The sequence below is a fragment of the Eretmochelys imbricata genome, chromosome 8 (assembly GCF_965152235.1).
Source record: "Eretmochelys imbricata isolate rEreImb1 chromosome 8, rEreImb1.hap1, whole genome shotgun sequence".
NCBI classification, from domain to species: domain Eukaryota; kingdom Metazoa; phylum Chordata; order Testudines; family Cheloniidae; genus Eretmochelys; species Eretmochelys imbricata.
In genome coordinates, this window is record NC_135579.1 from 89969718 (window position 1) to 89990878 (window position 21161).

The following is a 21161-nucleotide window of genomic DNA, read 5'->3' on the forward strand; positions in this document are numbered from 1 at the left end:
CAGCGGACTCTTTAAATGCTCTCTTTTCTGACTTGTGCAAGTGGGTGCCACACAGGTAGGGGTGTGTGTTTTAGTGGAAGAAGTGAAAAAAGCAACAAAAGCAGAAAGTAGAGAAAAGGAAGGAGAGACTGGGAACATATGGATTTTGTGAAGGGGCCTCAGGACTTTCTAGCATCCCCCAGGCCAGAGGCAACATGGGATACTGGAGACATACATCCCCCATTCTTTCCTGCCTGGACCTGGCCATAGGACAGTTTTGCACCTCCATTTGCAGCAGCGTTGCTTGATCTAGCCATCCAGGTATTCTTATTGATTTGTTTCAGAGTAGCAGCCGTGTTAGTCTGTATTCGATGAGCTGTAGCTCACGAAAGCTTATGCTCAAATAAACTGGTTAGTCTCTACGGTGCCACAAGTACTTCTTTTCTTATTGATTTGATCACTCTCGTATCTGTCCTCCAGTCACTTGTTTGCACCAGCAACACAACAAAATAGACTAGCAGGATTTCAGTGCCTGGAGCTGATGCACAAGAACTTGAGATTGAAATCAACCTCTGGGGTGCAGCTAATGCAAGCAGAGAAGGAGCACAAGAAAGGGAAGCAACAGAGACAAGGTAGCTGCAGAGGAAAGACACCGAAGGAAGCTAGGAGAGACTCACAATATGCATTTTAAAAAGTTAAATTTATGTTTGTACGGCAGCCTTGACTGGGTCCATAAATTCTCTAAGTGTCAACAAAAGCCACTGCAAGAGAAACAAGAGCCTGCAGTTCAGAGCGTTGGTGTCCTTCATAAGGAAACAAGATGATCATTTACACAAGCACCACAAACCATTCCAGTCACCTCATGGCAACATGGGCTAACACTGGTTGCTTTATTTGGAGAGACAGGAGCGCATCAAAACCCAGAGAGTTCTGGCAATGCTTTATTTGCTTTTCCGTGAACAGCAACATTTCAGTACAGAAATGATAAACTTCCAGTGCCCTTGTATTAATGAGGCGTAGGTCTGAGTTCTAGTTTAATGATGGCCAAATTCTGGGATTCCCAGATTAAGGAACTATCATAGGGTTTGAATGATTATGCCCACCGGAAAAGGTCATCTCTCTAGGGCAGAGATCGGCAGCCTTTGGCACGCAGCCTGCCAGGGCAAGCCCCATGGCAGGCCGGGAAGGTTTGTTTACCTGCCACGTCCGAAGGTTCGTTTACCTGCTGCATCCGAAGGTTCAACCGATCGCGGCTCCCACTGGCTGCGGTTCGCGGTCCCAGGCCAATGGGGGCTGTGGGAAGCTGCGGCCAGCATATCCGCTTCCTGCGGCCCCCATTGGCCTGGAGTGGTGAACCGCAGCCAGTGGGAGCAGCCATCAACCGAACCTGTGGACGTGGCAGGTAAACAAACCGGCCCGGTGTGCCAGGGGGCTTACCCTGGTGGGCTGTGGGCCAAAGGTTGCCGATCCCTGCTCTAGGGAATGCTCTGAACAGAGTTCAGTTCTAGTGTGGACCCTAATCTCGAGCATATGCATTTATAAACACCTAATTATAATGTAAATGAATAAGTGGTTGCTTATACTGTGCTCGTTATCATGGTGTCTGAATGCCTCATTAGTCACTTTTTACATTTAAGTTAGAGATGCTCAGAAATGTTTCTTCTAAGATTCATTGAAAGAAATGGAACTTTTGCAAAAAAACCCGTTCATTTTACCCCCTTACATCCACAAACTCAAGCCCACTGCTCTACTAGTAAGTAAAATCAAATATTTAGAGCAACATATAAAAGACTAAATGCAAGCCACAGTGGAGACGAGGGGCACCTCCGATTTTAAAACTACTCTCACTCTGATAAAAATTCATATTTTAGGCCTGATATTTACAAAAGGCCTCTAGTTTTGTTGCATTTAGACATCCCGCTACTTGAGTGCTCCCACAATTGATTCTGGGTGTAAAATTTGGGGCTCAACTATTTGCAGGAACGAAAATTCATCTTCACAACCAAGAAGGCTTTTAAAACAAACAAAAAAAAACACACAAAGCCAATCGTGTTCAAAGTGTTTTTAAGGGTTCTGATTAGCATACATGATGCGTGGTTGATACTTCACATGTCTATGAACAAGAAACAGCAAGTGATTTATCTTGGCTTGTGTCCAGTCACTCCCATGTACCAGTTGCTCCATGTCATGATTTGGAACAGCAGTGTGAGAGACTGTTTGCTGCATAAAGCTGATCTAAGTCAAGGATTCTGACATACCTTCCCATGGGAGACTGGCCAGACACACACGCACTACTCCTCACAGGAGCGGAAGGGAAGGGGAACAAGCTAGGGGCTTGTACATCTTCCCTTCACCCCTCCCTGCCTTTTCTCTGCACAGAGGGTCACCAGCAGTGACTTCTCGTCCCTCCCCACCCCCATGAGCTAAGAGACAACTGTGACACAGAGTCCCTCAAGGTTCACAGAATTTCTGGTGGCCATAGCCCATAGTTTGAAAACTGCGGACACTGGGTACAGAGACCTGACCGTTAAGGACACGAAGAACCCACAGGGGAGAAGGGAGCTGTAGGGTGAATGGTGACTGCAGACATGCTCTGTAGCAGTTTGCTCTGTACTAGGCACTGTTCCATGCTGTCTGACTACCATGATGGTGATGTAAAACCCCTTCCATTAGAGTGACAGTACCTTGAGTGGAGCTTCTGACCTCTTGCTTAAATTAACAAAATCTTTCCTCAGTACCTGTGATCTCATGCAAATAGGATCTGAGTTTCATTTTCAGAAGCATGAGTTTTTAAGAGGAGACCAGCTGAACAGCTCTGTCCTTAAAAGCTCTCAGAAGTGTTTTTGCTTTCTCCTCCACCCCTCCCTCGCTGCTAAAAATATTGAAAAGCTGTGGTTGGTTTTATTTGTTTTCCTGTGAAATCGTTCCTGGGAAAGTAATGTCTTATTCAAAGAAATAGACTTCAAGAGGTTTACGAGGACTGGGATTTTCAATCCCCAACGAGCCACCAGCACAGAGGGATACAAGATTATTGCACCCATGATACCAAATTATGCACATCAGTTTACTGACCGTCAAGTAGCCAATGCTGAGACTGCTTTTTCTCCAGCTCCATCATCATGACACTGGTGATGACGTGATCCGGTACCAAAAGGCCTTGCTCTAAATACTGCTTTGCCAAGACACCAACTTCTATTAAAGAAACAAAACACGTTTCAATAAAAAAAACAAACCAACAACAACAAAAAAAACTGACACACCCCCACCCAACACACACACCTACCTTAAAATTTCCCCTTGATAACATTAATCCAGAAACCCCTCTCTAGCCTCCTTTTTGCTCATTAGCTTTGTTGGGAACACTTCCTTGTTATTGGTGACCAGGGACACTTAACAGTGCTGTGGGAAAACCTAATTTACCAGCTGTGAAGTTGTAGGCTAGGGAATAAAAGAGTGAGGCTGCCTTGAGGGACAAAGAAGGCCAGGAAAATGCCAAGTGATTGTTGGCAGTCTTTTCTTCAATTGATTGGGTGAAAGGATGCTGTATGGATTTCTTGATTAGTGGACAGTAGAACACAGAAGTGCATTTGTGCTAAACTTTTGCAATGCTGGATGTATATGCAGAATTTTAAGAGGGACACCCTGCCAATGTTGACCCCAAAAACTTAAATATTATATATTTATTTTATTTTACTTTACAAATTGCCCCCTCCCTGAAAGTGGGGTGGTTGTTGTTTTTTTTTGGAAGGAATAATATCCTTCCCACTGCATCTGCAGCCTACATGTAAGAACCAGGAAACAAAAGTGGCCATAAGTTTAATGATTCTGTTGAGTCATCAAGGCTCAGTGAAATAAGACTAATAATAAGCCAAAAATAAGACTAATATTTTTAAAACTCTCTTTTAATAATGTAAAGTTATTAACATAGATAGGGACATTTAAAAATTACTATTAAACATTTACATTGTGGTGGTGCTTAGAAGCTAACCAGATCAGGGCCCTATTGTGCTAGGTGCTGTATAAGTAGACTACAGATTTAAACCTTTTTCCTATATGTACAAGTTTATGCATAACCATTGCAATCCCTCAGAGAATGGATTTCCAGCCGAGTACTACAGGGACAATAGCAGAGGCTCCCATGAGTTTGAAAAATAATTAGAGTACTGGAACACTGCACAGACATTTTAGTAGGGTTAAACCTGTCTGAGAGTTTCCTTAATCCTATTCTTCTCGCTTCCCCCACCCCCAAAAATTAAGGATTAAAGTGGTGTTAAAAATGTGCACCATCTCTTACATAGGACTTAGAAATAGTGTTTTGTGCGCAGACTTTATGGGAATGCCTAACAAAGTTAAACATGTTTCATCAAAAATCTGAACCCACACTTAAGTTTTTACACAAAGCATTTTGTTATTGTTACTGAATTCAGAACATTGCTTTCTAGCCAAGTTTTTCTAGACCAAGAGCTTGAATTTGGAATGTGTATCTTCTCTGTTTGAATATATATACACCCAGGAATTAATAATTTTAAATAATTTTGCAACCTGACTGTTATAAGCTTCAGAAATCTCAAGAGCTAGCTCCATTTTTTCTAAATCCAGTGTTCATTTTCAAAGTCCATTGTTGTACCAGTGCAAAACTCAGTGTAGTTAGGATAATTAAATCTGAAAAGAGTCTTGCAATAGCCAAAGTCACTCAAACAGCCATCACCAACATACAATTAGATCTAGAACAAGAACTTTTTATTACTGTTGTCATTGCAAATTTGAGTATAACATTTTCTGCTTCAAAAGGGAATGCTGTTTTTTCAACTAAGTATCACAGCCTCATAGGAAACGTCAGCATGAGGTGGAACAGAGGGTGGTTAAGGCACCAGAGTGGGACCCCAAATGCCTAAGTTTAACACTAGCTCTGCTACAGGCTTCCTGAGCAGCCTTGGCCTAGTCACCTAATTTCTCGGATTCAGTTCCCCATGTGGATAATATCCCTTAAGACACAGGGTGCTGGAAGTTATAGAACATTAAGAACAGTAAAAAGTATCACTTCTTGGAATAGGAATTTCACAATTAGAATAAAAGTGCATCTCCTCCTAACCCATATTTCATAGGCTTGAAATGCCTAAGCAACAGTTGCCACCTTAAACTAATATTTTCTGGAACTTCTACCAACTTTTGATCAACTCATAAATTTTCCAGTGAAGCAAGTGCATACAATAACCATGTTCAAATGTCCTTAACTAGTTTTTTTTTTAAATGGCATGAAGTACATGCAAGTTGGAAAGCTATCCATTAACTTCAGTACTAGTGTTAACTATCACAATTCAAGTGTTCCTTTTAAAGGAGGTTCCCTTACCAGCCTGGAGTTGCAACACTGTAGCCTTGCATGAGTTTGGACCTATGAAGTTTTTACCTTTCACTGGGTAGGAAAATGAGTATACCACACAGTTCTCTATCACGGAGGGGTTGCAGAATTAATACATCTGCAAACAGCGGCCTCTGAAAACACAAATCATCTCCACCAGATTCCACCAACCCAGAAACAGAGATTCTCCAGAACCTTCATTTTCCTAACTGTGGCAAAATACTATGCCCCCAAACCAACCACACACAAGCTCAAACACAGATTGAATCTTACTGAGAATTAAGAGCAATCATCTGAAGAGCACCATAATTTTTTAAATCCTATGCACTTAGAGAGCTAAAAACCTGATATATTTAAAACAGACAGATTAATCTCTCAAACAGCAACACATTTCACCTTTCAGAGTGGTAGCCATGTTACTCTGTATCAGCAAAAAGAACGGAGTACTTGTGGCACCTTAGAGACTAAAATTTATTTGAGCATAAGCTTTCGTGGGCTAAAACCCACTTCATCGGATGCATGCAGTGGAAAATACAGTAGGAAGTGTGTATATATATATTATATATATATATATATATATATATATATATACACACACACACACACACAGAACATGATCTTGTGATCTGAAATAGGGAACAGTTTAAAGATTTTTAACCAGTGAATACAATACTCTATCATTTTTATCACTTGCTTTGGGTAGCATACACAGGCTTGGGTGGATGAAGACATATTTGGCTAATGCAAATGTATTTAATGCTGTCCAATAAGACCTCCATTGGGAACTATGTCCTGCACTTGTAGGGAATGGGCTCATTATGGAGAAGTTTCAGAGTAGCAGCCGTGTTAGTCTGTATCTGCAAAAAGAAAGGAGGACTTGTGGCACCTTAGAGACTAAGAAATTTATTTGAGCGTAAGCTTTTGTGAGCTACAGCTCATGAAAGCTTATGCTCAAATAAATTTCTTTGTCTCTAAGGTGCCACAAGTCCTCCTTTTCTTATTATGGAGAAGGTTGCTCTCATCGACTGCTGGAGCAAACCAATGTGCTGCAGTCAGTCCATCTATAAATCTCGCAACAGAGCTGGGACTAGAATTCTGCTCCTTCCGTTCCATTTACACAGGACTCAGAACTAATGGGGGTGTGGAGAGGAAGAGAGAAAACACCACTTCTTCAGCTGATGGTGGTAGCATCAGCAAGCCCTATATCCTATCTTTCAGCCAACCTCTAGAGGGCAATGTCTCACATGCACACTCACCCCTGACAGAACCAAGGTATGAATGAATTGCTTCACCAGTTTCCTTCCGTCTTTTTACCAAGTCTCTTCATCTTTTAGTCTTCTGTAGCTTTTACCAAAAAGTTTATTCAGACGGAATGTGTTTTCCCCTTAACTAGCTGAAACATTATTAAAACCTAAACACTATGTCTGGTACACAGAGTAAAGCAATTCACTCATTTTGCCTCAATATTCTTACCCCCATAGGATAGTAGTGTGTTAAAAATGGGCGTTCCCCCTCTTTATTAGTCAGTGGGAAGTTTCTTACCAATTGGCTTGTGACTAATACTTTATCAGATACCATTGTTTAAAAATCAGCTTTATGAAACAAACAGTGATTGAATGCCAGTTTAAAAACAGAATTTTAAAAAAATAAACAGAATAAAAAAAAATTTTCTTGGATTTCATTTATGCACAAATGGTGTATTTTTATGAGAACCATCAAACAATTAAAAAAAATCACATTTAATCATGAGATTAAAACAAGATGTAATTAATCACAATTTTAATTGCACCATTAAGGAATAAAAGAATGCCAATTTAAATTACAATATTTTGGATGTTTTTCTACATTTTCAAATATATTGATTTCAATTACAACACAATACAAAAACTGTACAGTGCTCACGTGATACTATTTTTGATTACAAATATTTGCACTGTAAAAAAGATAAAAATCTACAAATTGAAGCATGAAGAAGTATGTGAATGTTTAGCATATCTGGCATGTAAATACCTTGCAATGCTGGCTACAACAGTGCCATGCAACCGTCCAGTCTCACTTTCTGGTGACATTGTAAATACGCCGGCAGCATTATCTCCCATAAATCTAAGCAAGCTTGTTTGTCTTAATGATTGGTTGAACAAGAAGTAGGCTCGAGTGGACTTGTAGGCTCTAAAGTTTTATATTTTTTTCACATAACTGCACTCAGAAATAAAGCATAATAATTCTACATTTGTAAATTACACTTTCATGATAAAGAGACTGCATCTCAGAACTTGAATAAGGTGAACTGAAAAATACTATTTCTTTCGTTTACTTTTACAATACAAATATTTGTAATCAAAAATAAATACGAAGTGAGCACTGAACACTTTATATTCTGTGTTGTAATAGAAATCAATATATTTGAAAATGAAAAAAATCCAAAAGTATTTATAACAAACAATAATAGAATACCAATTTAAATGTAACAGTGTGATTAATCACTACTTTTTTTAAAATCTAGTTTATTTTTTTTTCATTAATTCCTGGAGTTAACTAGGATTAATTGACAGCCCTAATTTTTATTATTTTTTAAACAAACAAGCCTTAAAAGCCCTCCAAAGAACAACTAGTTAATTAGGATCAATTGTATGGTTAAAACCCAGAATGAGTAAGAATCAGAGCACAGCTTTACCACCCCAGGGAGCAGGATAGGAAAGACTGCAACTCTGGGATCCCTACTTCCACCTTGATACAATCTGGTTCCAGTGAACTCCCCACTGACCTATATAGTAGGGGGAGTACCACTCTGGCAGCAGCTGTCCTATCCACCTGTGCCCAGCGGTGCAGGTAGCCAGCACAGCAGAGTAAGCGGACTCTTCACAGGTGCACAGCAGCATTCATGATTTGGCTCCTCGAGAGGAACCTTTAAAGAAATCCTAAAGCAAAAACAGACAAGTCCAGTAGTTCAACACCTTCAATGAAGAAAGTGGTCAGAAACTTTCCTTCAGAAATGTGGAAGCCACAGGTTGATCAAGAATTGCTAATGGGATCTTTCTATAAATAAAACCAAATAAGATTGGGTCCTAGAAATATCCTAGAATTGAGATTATTGCTGCCAAGGAACATGAGAAGACTACAAGGATGTCCAATTCTGGCATGTGAGAATGTAGTCTTAAAAGAAACACTTGGGAACACTGTAAGGCAAAAAGTTCACTCAGTAGACTGCAAAGATAAGTCACTGGACTGAGATACCTACGGTACTTCTCTTTCTATGCCGAAGTTTAAAATAGCATGGGGAAGTCAGCTATTTGCCTGTTGTTGTAGTAACAGGGTGAGCCTGTGTAGATACAGATGACCAGGAGTGACTTTTACCATTGAAGGCAATCCATTTCTGTACTGGAATGGTCACCAGCTGTAATGAATGCATATTGCCACCATTACTGCACTGTCGTTCACTTTTCTCCTGCTCCCAAGGTCTCTAAACACATCAGAGGGGAAAACGTCTGTCTTATTCAACCTGTGCACAGGCACCCCTTGGGCATGAACTTTTATCACACCCTTCTGCAAGCACATTTTGTGTTACCTGTTCACATGGTCTGCACTAAGCCAAGGGCTTGGCAAGAATGCACTTGTTGCTAGGGAGAGACACTCCCAGATTCAAAGCACTGAAGTTCTTAATATGAACTGGTATTCATAACTATGTTTATTTACTTAGCCACAAGGGGAAGTTTTCTGTACAGAACCCCACTGACTTCAGTTGCAATCTACCACCACAGAAGCAGTTGCTGGACTGGGGTCTATGTCAGTTTCTCAAAAATAGGCCAGATCAGACATGCAAAACCTGAAGTCCCTGGACATCCTTCACTCAACACTGAAGCCGTGGTCACATTCTTGTACCTGGAGCACATACGGGGACCTAGAAGACACTGCAACATACTGCAGCTGATTAATAGTCTAGAGAAATGCTGGAGGCCCCTTGTTAAAATTCCATTGCCACCGTTACCTCTGTGAAAGGATGGTTAGGATGATTTCCTTGCCACTAATGGACTGCTCTTCCTCTCTGGACACTGCCAAGTCATCCCTACCAGATAGGACTTGCCCCTGGCATTCATAAAACTTCTTCTGAAAAGCAAAGGTTTTTACCTTTGGAATGAACCCAAATTGTGTTGGGTGTTAGGTATTGTATATCGACTTCTCTACAAAGTCTTCATCCCAGCCTCCTCTGAATTATGTCAATTGATTATTCTCTGTCCTCGCTCTAAAAAGCGGCCCGTTTTTCAGGAATGAAGTTTATACATCTCCAGGAAAGTTCACTTAATATGAGGTTAATTTGCCAAGTAGTGTTCTCTCCCTTCTAGGTCATGAGAAAGCATTTTTCTTTAAAAAAGGAAAAACGAATATATTCCCATAGTGATCTTCAAGGTTAGCCCAGGCAAAACTGTTGCAGTAACTAAACCTTCACCTGACAGAGGCTGTCACAGAACAAACCTAATCCTGAAGTGCTAAGACCTCCTATGAGGTATTTATGGGATTCCCCCACCTCTGTAATATTTGTATTATTTGCATTACAGTAGTACCTGAGATTGAGACCCCACTGTGTTAGGTGTTGTACAAATACATAGTAAGAGTCCAATCCCTAAAGAGTTTATAATCTAAGCAGACAATGACTGGAGAAATGGAGCTTTATTTACTCTATTTTACAGATGGGGAAAACGGAAGCACAGTAATTAAGTGACTTAGCCAAGGTCACACAAGGAGTCTGTAGCAGAGCTAGGAACTGAATTCAGGTCTCCAGAGTCCCAGTCCAGTGCCTGAACCTTCCTCTTCTCCTCCTTCCTACTCCCTGCCCCCAAACCCCAATGACTTACAAAACCACATCTCACATAACTGATGAATACATCTGTAAGGAACTGGCTGGTCTGATCTCTGAAAGTCCGCAAACTCCACCTCCAAGGACAGATCGCTGGAAAGAGCCAGTAACCTCCTCTCCTTTTCCAGTTTATATAGAGCTTTTCTAGATTTGTTACAGCATACAGAGCTCTCCTGATTGAAGACACAAGTGTAAATACAGCCCTTCGATACAATATATTGCCTGACATGTCAGCTTTATGCTCCCACTGAGAAAGTTTCAAAGTTAAGTTTCTCATTTCAAACCACTTTCCCCCTGCTCTAAATATCTAAAATGCAACTTATTAATTATTTGTATTACGAGAGCATCAACTGATCAGGACCCCATTGTAATAGGTGCTGTACAAACATAGAACAAAAAGACGATCCCTGCTTGTATACTGATAATCATGCTCTAAGAAGAAGAATATAGCAGTAGGGATATATTACCGACCATCTGACCAGGACGGTGATAGTGACTGTGAAATGCTCAGAGAGATTAGAGAGGCTACTAAAATAATAATAATGGGGGATTTCAACTATCCCCATATTGACTGGGTACATGTCACCTCAGAACGGGATGCAGAGATAAAGTTTCTTGACACCTTAAATGACTGCTTCTTGGAGCAACTAGTCCTGGAACCCACAAGAGGAGAGGCAATTCTTGATTTAGTCCAAAGTGGAGCACAGGATCTGGTCCAAGAGGTGAATATAGCTGGACCACTTGGTAATAGTGACCACAATATAATTAAATTTAACATCCCTGTGGTGGGGAAACCATCACAGCAGCCCACTGCTGTAGCATTTAATTTCAGAAAGGGGGACTACACACAAAAATGAGGAAGTTAGTTAAACAGAAATTAAAAAGGTACAGAGCAAAGAGTGAAATCCCTGAAAGCTTCATGGAATCTTTTTAAAGACACCATAATAGAGGCTCAATTTAAATGTATACCCCAAATTAAAAAACATAATAAGAGATCTAAAAAAGCGGCTAAACAAAGTAAAAAGCACTGAGAGGCAAAAAGGCATCCTTAAAAAAGTGGAAGTTAAATCCTAGTGAGGAAAATAAAAAGGAACAAACTAGCAAATGAAGTATAAAAATATAACTAGGAAGGCCAAAAAAGAATTTGAAGAACAGCTAGGCAAAGATTCAAAAAGTAATAGCAAAAAAATAAGTACATCAGAAACATGAAGCCTGCTAAATAACCAATAGGGCCACTGGACAATTGAGATGCTAAAGGAGCACTCATGGACGAGAAAGCCATTGCAGAGAAACTAAATGAATTCTTCACATCAGTCTTCATTGCTGAGGATGTAAGGGAGATTCCCAAACCTGAGCCATTCTTTTCAGGTGACAAATCTGAGGAACTGTCCCAGATTGAGGTGTTATTAGAAAAGGCTTTGGAACAAATTGATAAACTAAACAGCAGTAAGTTACCAGGACCAGATAGTATTCTCCCCAGACTTCTGAAGGAACTCAAATGTGAAACTGCAGAACAATTAACTGTAGTCTGTAACCTATCATTTAAAATTGCTTCTGTACCAAATGACTGGAAGATAGCTAATGTGACACCAATTTTTAAAAAGGGCTCAAGAGGTGATCCCAGCAATTACAGGCCAATAAGCCTGACTTCAGTACCGGGCAAACTGGTTGAAACTATAGTTAAGAACAAAATTGTCAGGCACATAGATGAACATGATTGTTGGGGAAGAGTCAACATGGTTTTTGTTAAGGGAAATCATGCCTCACCAATCTACTAGAATTCACTGAAGGGGGTCAACAAGCATGTGGACAAGGGGGATTCCAGTGGATATAGTGTACTTAGATTTTCAGAAAGCCTTTGATAAGGTCCCTCACCAAAGGCTCTTCCGCAAAGTAAGCTGTCATGGGATAAGAGGAAAGGTCCTCTCATGGACAGGTAACTGGTTAAAAGGTAGGAATAAATGGTCAGTTTTCAGAATGGAGAGAGGTAAATAGTGGTGTTCCCCATGGGTCTGTACTGGGACCAGTCCTACTCAACATATTAATAAATGATCTGGAAAAAGGGGTAAACAGTGAGGTGGCAAAACTTTCAGATGATACAAAACTACTCAAGATAGCTAAGTCCAAGGCAGACTGCGAAGAGCTACAAAAAGATCTCTCAAAACTGGGTGACTGAGCAACAAAATGGCAGATGAAATTCAATGTTGATAAATGCAAAGTAATGCACACTGGAAAACATAATCCCAACTATCCATATAAAATGATGGGCTCTAAATTATCTGTTACCACTCAAGAAAGATCTTGGAGTCATTGTGGATAGTTCTCTGAAAACATCCACTCAATGTGCAGTGGCTGTCAAAAAAGCAAACAGAATGTTGGGCATCATTAAGAAAGGGATAGATAAGAAGACAGAAAATATCATATTGCCTCTATATAAATCCATGCTATGCCCACATCTTGAATACCGCGTGCAGATGTGGTCACCCCATCTCAAAAAAGATATATTGGAATTGGAAAAGCTTCAGAAAAGGGCAACTAAATTAGAGGCAGGGAACAGCTTCTATATGAGGAGAGATTAATAAGGCTGGGATTTTTCCATCTTGGAAAAGAGATGACTAAGAGGGGATATGATTGAGGTCTAACAAATCATGACTGGTGTGGAGAAAGTAAATAAGGAAGTGTTATTTATTCCTTCTCATAACACAAGAACTAGGGGTCATCAAATGAAATTAATAGGCAGCAGGTTTAACACAAAAGGAAGTATTTCTTCACACAACGCAGTCAACCTCTGGAACTCCTTGCCAGAGGCTGTTGTGAAGACCAAGACTATAACAGGTTAAAAAAAGAACCGGATAAATTCATTGAGGATAGGTCCATCAGTGGGTATTAGCCAGGATGGGCAGGGATGGTGTCCCTAGCCTCTGTTTGCCAGAAGCTGGGAATGAGCAACAGGGAAAGGATCACTTGATGATTACCTGTTCTGTTCATTCCCTCTGGGGCACCTGGCATTGGCCACCATCGAAGACAGAATACTGGGCTAGATGGACCTTTGGTCTGACCCAGTATGGCCGTTCTTATGTTCTTATCATTTGACTCTGGACTATACAGCTGCTGCGAATACTGATCTAATGGTTCAGTACTAATCCAAAGCCAAAAAAGTGTTTCAAAAGCTTAAGGCGGCATGAGAACAATGTAATTACCCAATATCGGATTTACAAAACTCAAGCTCTTGAAATGAATAGCGAAGGACATTGTAAGTGTCACACTGCCCACATAAACAACTCATCCTTAGCAAGTACACAGAAATGCAGATTTCATTTTCCAAAAGGAGGAAATAGAAAATACCATTCTCCTATGTTTTTCTCTCCATTCATTTGGTTGCTACAGGGTACATCTATATCACAAATTAAGATCGAATTGTAATGCAGGTAGGCACACCTGTGCTAACTTTAGCACTCTAGCTAGCATGGGTAACAGTAGCAGCAAGGACTATGTTGGCTTTGCCAGGCAAGCCACCCCAATACAAGCCAGCCAGGGACTCTAGGTACATATTCAGGTTGGTAGCCCATGAGCAGAGATTAATAAGGCTGGGATCTTCACTTACTACTGTTACCCGCACTAACCACATTAAAGCTACCATGGGTATAACTTCCTACACTGCAATTACACCTTAACTTGCACTGTAGATGTAGCCAGAGACTCCCGTGATGCTTTCAAGTAATGGCAGCATGTTAAAGTAATCTTTGGCCTTGAAAGCGGTAACCCTCAGTACAGCTCCTTAGCTGCCTGGCAGCGAGGCTCACCTTCAGGGATGTTTTAAACAATGGAAGAGAATCCCTTCCCCAGCACCTGTCAGTTGGCATGCGCTGAAAAAAAAAAGAGTCCAGGCTCAATAACCGAACCTCCACTGTGACAATTTGGGATTTGCCCTTGATAGAGAAGCTGTGGCCTGTAATAATGTGCAACATTTACATTCATATGTTCAGAAGTGACTCATGCAACCCGGTTTGTAGTCATTGGTCAGACGGCCTTAAAAGGGAAGGCGCCGGGAGCAGTAGCATGCTGCTGGCGTCCCTGACCACACTAACCTTCCAGAGGAACAGCCCATCATTAAGAGGATTAACAAAACCTAAGCAGTGCATACAAATTAAGATTCTTCCCTCACAACTTCCTCAATGTCATTGCCCCATCTCCCTCCTCCAGTCACAAGGCACCCTCTTCCCCCTCCCCCAACCAGATCACACATTTGCTGTGGTAGCAAACCTGCAACATTTCTTGCCAATAGATCTTGGGTTTCCAGCCAAGGCTGCTGGTATTGAAATGAAAACAAGACAAGAGAGTGAGAAAGTCACTGCTGTATTGGCTCATGGAGAATATATTTCCAAACACATAGACTCTGAGAAAGTGTGATCTTCACGGCACAGCTGCTGCAAAGTTCTGGAGTGCCCAGCTGCTAGGAAACTGGCATGGATGAAAAAAAAAAATGCAGCACAGAAGTCCTCAAGGAAAAGCCAAATGGGAAGGGTTTTAATTTTTCAACGGCCCTCCAGTTATCTTCCCATGGCCAGATTTCTCAAGATAAGCTCATACTTTCCCCTGCACAAAGTAACCTTTTACATGATTTCTTGTTTATACTTCATCTAAATTATCTAACGTTAATGAAGAAAAGAGTTAATTCAACACTAGCAACAGTTAACTGTGTACTAAGACGGTTAAGTTATAACAATGATGGCCAACTTTCTGAGGCCAGAAGTCATGCTTAGGATTTTAAGCACCTGAAGTCATCTACCCCAAGGGCCTATGCTCCCCACCTCTTATGGGCATGGAGAAAGTCACAGACTTGTGTGTTCTGGAATCATTGCCATAGCAGGCTACTAGATTGTTCTAAACCCCCAGAAAGCTCCACACAGATGATCCACTAAGTAGTCTCAGTCATGGGTTTAGTGTGGAGGGGGGATAAGCTAAATGGAAAGAAAAGCGAAGGGAGTGGGGACATTAAAGGGAAGGGTTTATGGGGACAGGATAGAAGAGGGTAAGAGGGGCAGGTGTGGAGTGCAGTCAAAGTGAAGAAACTGTAAGGGAAGATGGGCGAGGGCTGGGCAGACAGCCAATCAGTACAGGGCAGAGAAAGTCCAGTCAAGGATGTAGAAAGTTCTCCAAATGTCTCTGCTTTGGCTGCTCTGCTCCTACCTGCTGTAGTCTCCAGCTCCCTAATTAAGAGGTCTATGACCCCCAGGGATTAAGAAAACACAAAGATGGTATAGAGCCACCCACCCCCTCCAGCTCCTGTGCCAAATACAGCTCAGCCTGAGCCGAGACTCTAGCCCAGAGTTTCTGACTTTGATATTGAGATACGGAGTCGGGCACTTCACACAGTTTGGATACTGCTTGTTTGTTTTTTTTAATACCAGTAAAACAAAAAAACATGGAGATGGGAACTGACTAAACCAATGTCAAGTTACGAAATCCACAACATCTTCATCCCTGAGTCAGAGATTAGTAGAATGAAGGTATTTATTTACCATCTTCCCAGGAGGTGATGAGGACTCTGGTTGTACAACATTGTATCTCTTCAGATTTAAAATGACACAGATCAAGTAATGCCTGTGCCCCTTCAGGTGTCCTTGCCACAAGTTAAAGTTACATTTGTAGCACATTCCCACCTCTAGGACAGGTTTTGCTGCCTGGAGTTACCTGAGCAACTCAAGATCTCCCCTCTCCAATTCCTAAAGCAAATCCCACCCCCAGCCCTCTCAGCCCTCCACCCAAAGCCTGGTCAACTAGAGGAGACTTTGGACCACACGTGAAGGTCAACAAGTTCCAGCTATTTCAGACCGGGGAAGTGAATTCTGTATTTGAGGGGCCCTCACAGAGCATGTCCTGTCACCAGATCCCTCTTCTGTAGGGAGCGGGACACAGGTGCCTCTGCTGATCTCTCCTGCAGCAACATCAGATGTGGGTTTATTGACATAGCTGCCGTGAACTCGGAACCAAACCAAGCAACCCCTTCTTCTACTGCCCAAATTGAAAGCCTTGGTAGTGGCAAATATCTCAATTAAATGCCCTAGCTGCCGCCCTCATCTCACCATAGTCATTTCAGCTTTATCTAGATTAATCCTCAGCCTACTTGCTCTCATCAAGACAGTGGGAAAGTCATTCAACAGCACCCCAGATTTGAGGAGACAGATGACCGCTGTAGTCTAGCAAAACACGTGCTTAACTTTAAACACATGAACAGTCCCCCTGAAGCGGATGACTGCTCAGCATTTCCAAAAAGTCGGGCCACTTATTTTAGGAGCCAAACTGTCGGTTTGTATTTTTAAAAATCTTGGCTCTATGGTCATTAATTTCTCCAGAAAATGCCACAAGCAAAGTATTACCAACTTAACTGAGGTTTATGAACTATTGCAGATTCACAGCCTAAAGACAGTTAACCAGATTCATGATGCAGGAAGCATATCCTCTTTCATACAGAGGACATTTTCTAAACTCGTAAGTGGACTTTATAAACAAGTTTACAAGCCAGAGAACAAGTAGTTACACATTTTCTGGGTTAATAAGTGCTATCTAGTACAACAGTCAGACCAATAAGGTTTATATAAAACCGTTTACTCTCAAATCATGATTTAAAGACTTCAGTAACACAGCCAGAGATTGTAGGTCGATTTTCAGGAGCGGGTGGGCAAGGTTCTGTGGCCTGCGATGTGCAGGTGGTCAGATTAGATCATCATAATGGCTCCTTTTGGCCTTAAAGTCTATGAGTCTATAATACTTGCTATCTTTAAGAGAACAAAATTACCAGATTACGTTCTCTGACCCCAAACTTGTGGCTCTCAGGGTGGTTTCCTTATACAGCCAGTTTCACCTACGCTTGGCACAATCTTTTCTATGTAAAAAGAGTAACTCATGACTTGCAGAGATAATCCATAAACATCTGGAGCAGAACACAAGCTCCATCAGAGACAGGAAAGATCATCCCAAACTTCCCCTCAGTATGGTGGTAGGTTTTAACAAGTGGCCTCTGAGCCACCCTCCCCACTCCTGATTTACATGAGTATAAACAGATTTCTGCCCACTCTATGACAAAATAGTCATTACAATAGATCGTTAGAGAAATGCTCTTTTGAAGGGATGTGAGCCAGTCGCTCCTTTGTGTGGCAGCCCTTATTATCAAGCTGTTAGCTACCTAAATAATGGAATGGATATGGCAAGTCACATTATTTCACTTAACTGGCGAACTTATCTGAAATTTCAAGAGTCCATCAGGATCCAAGCACCAACAGGTAAAGTTAATTATGAGGAGACTGAAAGAGTTCGAAAGAGTTCAAAAGAGCCAGAGAAGTATTAGCAGCTGGTTATTTACACCTACACAAGGGTTGTTTGTAAAGGGCAAAACAGTTGAATTTACAGTGGTGAGAGGTACCAGCTTGACTGCCCTGGAAGATTAATTCCACGAAACAAGCAAAGCGTGGGCAGTAATAGTGAAACATTTCTCCTGAACTGCCATGCCAGTGTGGCTCAGCACTGGGGTTATGATCACCCCTAGATGCAAGACAGTAATTTGGGATCCATGCTCATTAAAACCTTAGCTTCCCTGATGAGACCACATATGAGAGGCTTGCAAAGTAGCCACCCACATATTAGGCATTGGGCTGAAACCAATTTATGTCACACAGGCCAAAACACCACTGTCAGCTTACTACTTTCAGTCCCTTCAAGAGGAAAGTCTAAGACAAGGCAAAGCTCCAGGCTCAGAGAGCTTGCAGCTCAAATCTCCCACCCTAAATGGGAGAAAGTCAGACACTGATTCCTAACTGCCTGAAATTTGGATTTTGAATCTCTACATTGGTTTACCCAGTCATACCAAGATGAAATAAAGATCTGGACCAGGTGTTTTGGCTGAGGCCCGATCTTTTCTTCCCCTTCAGAGGGGCCATGCAGCCAGTGGACAGAATTGGGAGTAAAGGACTCCTACTCTAAGCACACCTGTTCCATGGCAAGTCACTATCTACCTCACAGGAGGGTAGAAAGGATTAAGGATCATGGAGAGCTTTGAGAATGAGAAGAGCTAAATAATTTGAGCCACATTCAAAACCAGTGACTGATGAAAGAATCAGCAGCCCGTACTCCTGAGTGTGGCTCAGGTCACTAGTAACTATTTGAGTATATTTTTCCCATCCTAATTAGAGATGGGCCCCAAACCTGAAGAGCAGGTATAAACCTCACCCTGTGAACTCTGGAACGGATTCTGACTAAACTGCCTCAAACCCAAACTGGATGACTCAGGCTCCTCTTTTAATGTCAAGATTTATTGTTCTCCAACATACTCAGACAATATACTCCAACTTCTCATGTTGTACTGTTGCTAACTTGACTGTTAGTTCAGTACTGTTTAAAGAAACAATCCCAGCAGCTTTGTAATGTATCTTTATGACAGAACCTGGGCTCTACCCTGTTTAACCAAGCACCTGAACAGCGATAGCTGACAGAAGCATGTTCATTAATACTGTCTATTTTCATTAAGCTTGTTACCTTTTAAGACAAATAACATTTTAAAGAGATCATGCATAGCTAGACATAGAAAGCAGAAGCAGTGAGTTGAATGATGCAATTAAAGCAAGAGGCAGAGACAAGCCACTCACTTGGAGGATATTTGACTCACACAAGCCAGAAAAATTCAGAAACACACAGCCTTTTGGCAGAAAGTTAAACTTGAGTTTTAATGATCCCATTACTACAAATAACCTGTGAATCCTTTTAAGGACTCATGATTCTGCATTCTTCCACAGACGGTTGTCTATTACAATGTTCAAAACTTTCATTGGATGGAAAGTTGATTGATTGGGCTTAATCCTGCATTATTAAGTACCATCTGAAGTCAAGAGGAATGGAGGGTGATCAGCACCACAGATGGAACCACTTGTGGCCATGTCTCTACTCACCCAGCTCCTTGCTGTTGTAAGGATGTCCTCTTCAATACAGATGCATTTTCACTCTCAACATTCATTATGTTCAGCACTTTGCAGGATCTGATCTTTATTGACTAATTGAAGATATGAAGGCCTTAAAGATGACTAACAGAGTGGCCAGTAAACATTACAGATATAAAAAATATTCTGGCTTTCTTCTATAGCTACTTCAGAACACAGGATGGTTCCAGCTGAGCTTCATCTCCTTGCACGGCAGCTTCTTTATTGGACATATATTTGAACAGTTAGAAGTCCAGATGGTATCAGATTATTAGCATGGGTATAACCATCCCCTCCAGTTTTAAAAGCAAGACTAAAAATGTACAATCATGTTGCTGTTTGGAAAGAGTTTTCATCCAGATCAAGCAAGAATAAGGTAATACACAACAAGATAGGGTGCTGCGTTGCCCGTCAGTCCTCTCAACATATAGGACAGAACAAATTTAAGAGTCTGTTTACTCTTAAAGCCGAGTTTTCTTTCAATAGCACAGCCATTTAGTAAGCAGGTACGATCAGTGATGTTATAGCTCAAATTCAACATCATGGAGTTCTGATGCAACAGCGTACTCAGCCTTTTGATTGAGACACAAGACCTAGCTCCTCTTGTGGAGAAATAAAATATAATCACGGTACTTTGGGTAAAAACAGGAGTGCCATCTCCAGTGTGCTGGTCAAGCTGCCCCTGGCTGTTGTATTAGTCTTCATTTCCTGAACTGTATACTGTCATGAACTTTTCAACAGCTGCTGCTTGACACCTAGAAGTGGCTGCATTTCAACAGTAGGTGGAACAATCAATTTTATATGCACCTTACCTGCACTGCATAGTATTTGTAGGAGATCCTTGGATTAAAATTCCTATTGGAGCATAACACTGAAAGGTTTCTTTGAAACAAGAAAGATTGTCACCACCTAAAACGTGAACCAAGTAGTGCATAATATAGATTCAGAATGGGAATACACAGGGCCAAGTTCGGACTAGTTTACTGTAGGGCTAGCTTTAGCTAGCACATGGTATACTTGTAAAGGAAAAGGTGAGAACTGAAATAGAATTCAGGAAAAGCTAATAATTTAGGCCCCAATCCTGCCAAGATTTATGCAAATGAGTAGTCCCATTGAACTAGTAATGCATAGAGCAGCAGTGCTTTTTGTTTGCTGTAGTATTGTCCCACCCCTTTTTGTAAGCCTCCACAGAAGGGGTTTGTTTGCACGCATCCTTTTTAAAAAAAATGCAATTAAACTTTAAAAGTAGACAATTTGGCTTTGCTGGACTAAAGTTATTAAGAATGTGGCCTTAAAAGGCCCAACTATAGGCAAATTGTATTTCTGCATAGAGTTTAAGACTAGAAGGAACAATTAGATCATGTAGGTAGGCCTCTTGTTTATCACAGGCCACGACTTCTTGTGCATTAGGGTTTATCTGCACAGCAAGCTAGACTGTGAACCTACAGCACGCCAGAATTCCGCACACTAACAGACCACGCAGACCCTGCTATGCGCACTAAGAGTTCCACAGAACTTTTGAGTTATGGAACTTTTAGTATGTGGCAGCAGGGTCCACATGGCCAGTTAGCACACAGCAAGATGGCACACTGAGTCACATCCTGGCTTGCTGAACACTCACCCCGTCAAGTGGACAAGCCATTAGTGATTCATAATTTTTAAAATCTCCCCCTTTACTCTTTCCTCCCTACCCTCACGCACTTGGAGTTCCCCTCACACACACCCTCCCTCTTAGTGTTGCAACAATAGGTTTATCTGACCTGGATTTTCCTGGTTTTGAAATCTAGCCATCTTTAAAATAGTACTTTGATGACAATCCAACTATGTGAGTATTTCTCCAACTTAAGGAATTAATCCCCCCATCAATGTAAGGGACAGCACATATTATCTAACGACTACAGCACTGCCTGTAGGTCACATATTAAAAAAAATACTCAACTGAAAAAAGTTCACACTGCTGTCTGAATGTTATGTCTACTTTTGTTACAAAAGAATTGAAAGA

The 21161-nt window shown here is 41.3% G+C and overlaps 1 protein-coding gene across 3 annotated transcripts in view; it reads right to left on the reverse strand.

The window, feature by feature from the left end:
- Nucleotides 1-21161, reverse strand: part of AK4 (adenylate kinase 4) — a 42609-nt gene that overhangs the window by 17116 nt on the left and 4332 nt on the right. For 2 of the 3 annotated variants that reach the window (XM_077824889.1, XM_077824890.1), the window contains one exon: nt 3052-3171. In XM_077824889.1, coding sequence (XP_077681015.1) covers nt 3052-3171 — 120 coding nt within the window. The remainder of the gene's footprint in view (nt 1-3051; nt 3172-21161) is intronic. The other variant, XM_077824891.1, reaches the window with a different exon arrangement.